General features: G+C 60.9%; 1 protein-coding gene across 1 annotated transcript in view; it reads right to left on the minus strand.

Moving 5' to 3' along the window:
• Positions 1–53: 53 nt before the first annotated feature.
• Positions 54–3106, minus strand: part of LOC104169171 (phosphatidylinositol 4-kinase beta-like) — a gene marked incomplete at its 3' end in the record, with an annotated part of 6397 nt that continues 3344 nt past the window's right edge. Inside the window, exons 4-10 of the mRNA XM_009710003.1 lie at positions 2993–3106; positions 2344–2571; positions 2024–2133; positions 1525–1629; positions 694–817; positions 341–606; positions 54–186 (exon numbers count right to left, since the gene is read on the minus strand). The exon at positions 2993–3106 is cut by the window's right edge and continues 18 nt beyond it. Coding sequence (XP_009708305.1) covers positions 54–186; positions 341–606; positions 694–817; positions 1525–1629; positions 2024–2133; positions 2344–2571; positions 2993–3106 — 1080 coding nt within the window. The remainder of the gene's footprint in view (positions 187–340; positions 607–693; positions 818–1524; positions 1630–2023; positions 2134–2343; positions 2572–2992) is intronic.

Consider the following 3106-nt stretch of genomic DNA (forward strand, 5'->3'; position numbering starts at 1 on the left):
CGTGCCACCCGACGCTGCGGGATCGCCCCTCGCCCCGTCCCCCGCTCGCTTACATCCACAAATTCCGTGGTGAGTTTGAAGGCAGACGTCTCAAAGCCAAGATTCCTGGGGGAGCTGGAGAGGATGAACCCAAAATCGATGTGGATTATGTGTCCGTCCGCATCCAGCAAGATGTTGCCGTTGTGCCTGTGCCGGAGAGGGAAAGCTTCCCGTTAAACTTCGCAAGCGCCTGCAGGGCCCTGGGAGCAGCAGCACCCTCCGCTCCCAAGATCTCCCCGCTGTACTCGGGGACAAAACGACAAATCCCGGTAGAAGGCACAGCTACGGCGCGGGGACCCACCTGTCCTTGACCTGCAGCAGGTAGCACACCAGGCAGTAACCGGCACAGCTCTGCACGAAATTCCTCTGGGCCGTCAGGAAGGATTCGGTATTGTAATTGCCATGTTCTTGCAGGAAATAATCCAGCAGCGAAAGCAGGGATTGCTTCTTGATTTGGTGGATGGACACAGCATTCACGACTGGCTCAATCATGCCGCTGTCGGCAGAGATGACGAGGATTTTGTATGGCTTGATCCAGAGCGGGACACGCTCCTGTTCCCAGATGGACTGCGGGAGAGAGCGAGAAAATCCCTCAGGGCCCAGGGTGGCCCCGCACGGCCGCAGCCCCCGCGGGCAGCCCCTCTCCCGTCTCACCTGCAGCTGCTTGAGGACCTGGAAGGCGAGCAGCTCCTGCCGGAGGTCGTCCCCGCACTTGACAATGACGGAGAGAAGGCGCCAGGAGGGCAGGTGGCCGTAGGGGGACCCTTCCCGGATCCTCCTGCAGGGAACGGGGAAGGATGGGAGGGGGAAGAAAGGGAGGGAGGGCAGCGAGTCAGCCGAGAGGTCTCCGATCGGGGGTTCGGGGCCAAGGGAAGCCTCTGGAAACGCAGCAGCTCTGCTCAGTTGGGACTGCGGCGGAACGAGCTCCAGGGCCCAGGGCTGCAAGAGCTGCACTGCGAGCCCTCGCCAAACTACGGTGCAAATCTCACCTGAGCCACCAGCCGTGTCCGAGAGCAGCAGACGGGAATTAACTCTCCCTGAATCCCCCATCAGCCCCTCCACCAGAACGACGTGGACAAGACTACCCCCAAATTTACAGAGCCCAGAGGGCTCTCCCTCTTGCTCAAGGAGAAGTTTAGGGGTTGGACATACAACTCTGAGAGCCGGAACACGAATGAGTTTATTTTGGGACAGGCCAAACTCTTCTGACGTAAAGGATGCCTATAAATACCTGGTAAAGCCCCTCAAAGCCTAGCCCAAGAGCAGCAAATCTGCCGTGGATTTTCTCCCTCCTCCGGCACACCCACTGCTCGCTGCCATCCGCCTCCCCGTGTCCCGAGTCAACACACCCACCCCGGGGACGAGCAGGGCCTAAAGTCGAGGCCACGGTTATTGACCGGGCAAATCAGAGAGCAATTTCCTTGGATTTCCAGGACGTACAAAGTCCCTGCAGCGCCGACACCAGCCCAACACTTCCAGCCCTACCTGACTTTCTCCTGCCAGGGCTCCTTCAGGGCGACAGCGGACGGGTCCTCGGGGTCCCTCTTGAAGGAGGTGGGGGTGTGCGCCAGCTGCTCCGAGAGCCGCCGCCTGCAAGACAGAGCCGTTAAGCACCAAAACCCATCGCTGAGGGAGAAAGCAGCCTCAGCGTGCGCACCCGGCACCTCTTCGCTCCAAAGCACTTTTTACAAAGCTCAGGGGTTCATCCCAAACCCCAAGCCGGGGCCGCATCCACCGCTTCGCCAGCAGGAAAGACGCCAGGGGCTGAGCAGGGGAGGCCGTACCAGCCCAGAGCGGCTCTCCCGTGCCTCGATTTAGGGCTCTCGGAAACCTCCACTGCCCAGAGTTGGCCCAGCCCCTCCTTAACCCGTGCAGATGGAATCCAGCAGAGAAATTTCACGCACACCCCCCCTCTTTGCTTCTGAACTCATAACCCACCCCAAAAAAGCCACTGCCTGGGCTGCTCTCGCCACGCCAGCCTCACCTGATATCTCCAGCAGCGATGAAGACGGGCTCCCTGCTCTCCTGGCTGGTGATGCTGTCCACAGAGAACTGGGAGATGTTGTCGCAGCTGTTGGTGTGAATCTCCGGCAGCTGGGAGGGAAAAGGTGCGAGAGGCGGGATGTAACGGCTACGGAAACGGGATTCCCAGCCATCTTTTATCCCAGGCAGGAGCTGGGATGGCTCTGCCGCCTGCAAGGGCCTTCTCATCCTGCGATGCTGCTGCGCCGGATCCCGGCAGCATCTCGCGGCACCGGCAAGGGACAAAGCCTGCCTGGCAGCCCCAGCCTCACCTCCACCTGCAGCTCCACGATATTCCACGATATCGTCCACGGACCAAGCCTCGTCGTCGTTGTCGTAGTTGGGGACGGTGGTGAAGCTGCTGGTCCTCTGCTCGTGCGTGATCCCGCACTCAGGGAGGTTCTCGGCCGAGCGGGTGCTCCGGATGCGGTTCTCGGGGATCCGAGCGGGCACATTCGCTGTGTCAAAATTGTCACATTCAAGTACTTCGACGTAGATTAAATAGGGAGCCTGGGGGAGGCAAAAACCAAGCGTTAGCGGCGCACGGTCGCTGCAAGTGGCATGCAGCTACAGGAGGGAGCGCGACGCTCTCCGCTCTTGCAGGGCGTACGCTTGTTCTCTTCAGCCTCTGGTTTCTGGGGACAAAGCCACGCTTTTCAGGAGACGTGGAACAGCACCCAGGGCAGGGCTGGACCTCCCAGAGACGTTTCGGAGGACAGTTGCTCTCGGGGGTATTTCCCCCCCTCCCAGCTGCCTTGCACAGATCTCCCCATCGCTCCCAGCCCTGGAGGCGATAACGCAACCCTCGGCACCCAGGAGACGCCCCCAGCACAGGCGCAAAGCGTTTCCTTCGCTCGATGCCCAAACGGGAGGCCGTGCCGAGAACAAAAATCTGCCTTTTGATGCAAAACTGTTCCCCGGCCGCTCGTACCTTGTCCTTGGAGTTGAGGACGACCGCCTGGGTGTGGGGCACCCGCACGACGTGATGGTCGAAGCCGGCCGTCGGGAGCCAGGCGCGCGCCGGCAGCTTGTGGTTCCGCCGCGA

The sequence above is a fragment of the Cariama cristata genome, unplaced genomic scaffold (genome assembly GCF_000690535.1).
Source record: "Cariama cristata isolate BGI_N322 unplaced genomic scaffold, ASM69053v1 scaffold31371, whole genome shotgun sequence".
NCBI lineage: Eukaryota > Metazoa > Chordata > Aves > Cariamiformes > Cariamidae > Cariama > Cariama cristata.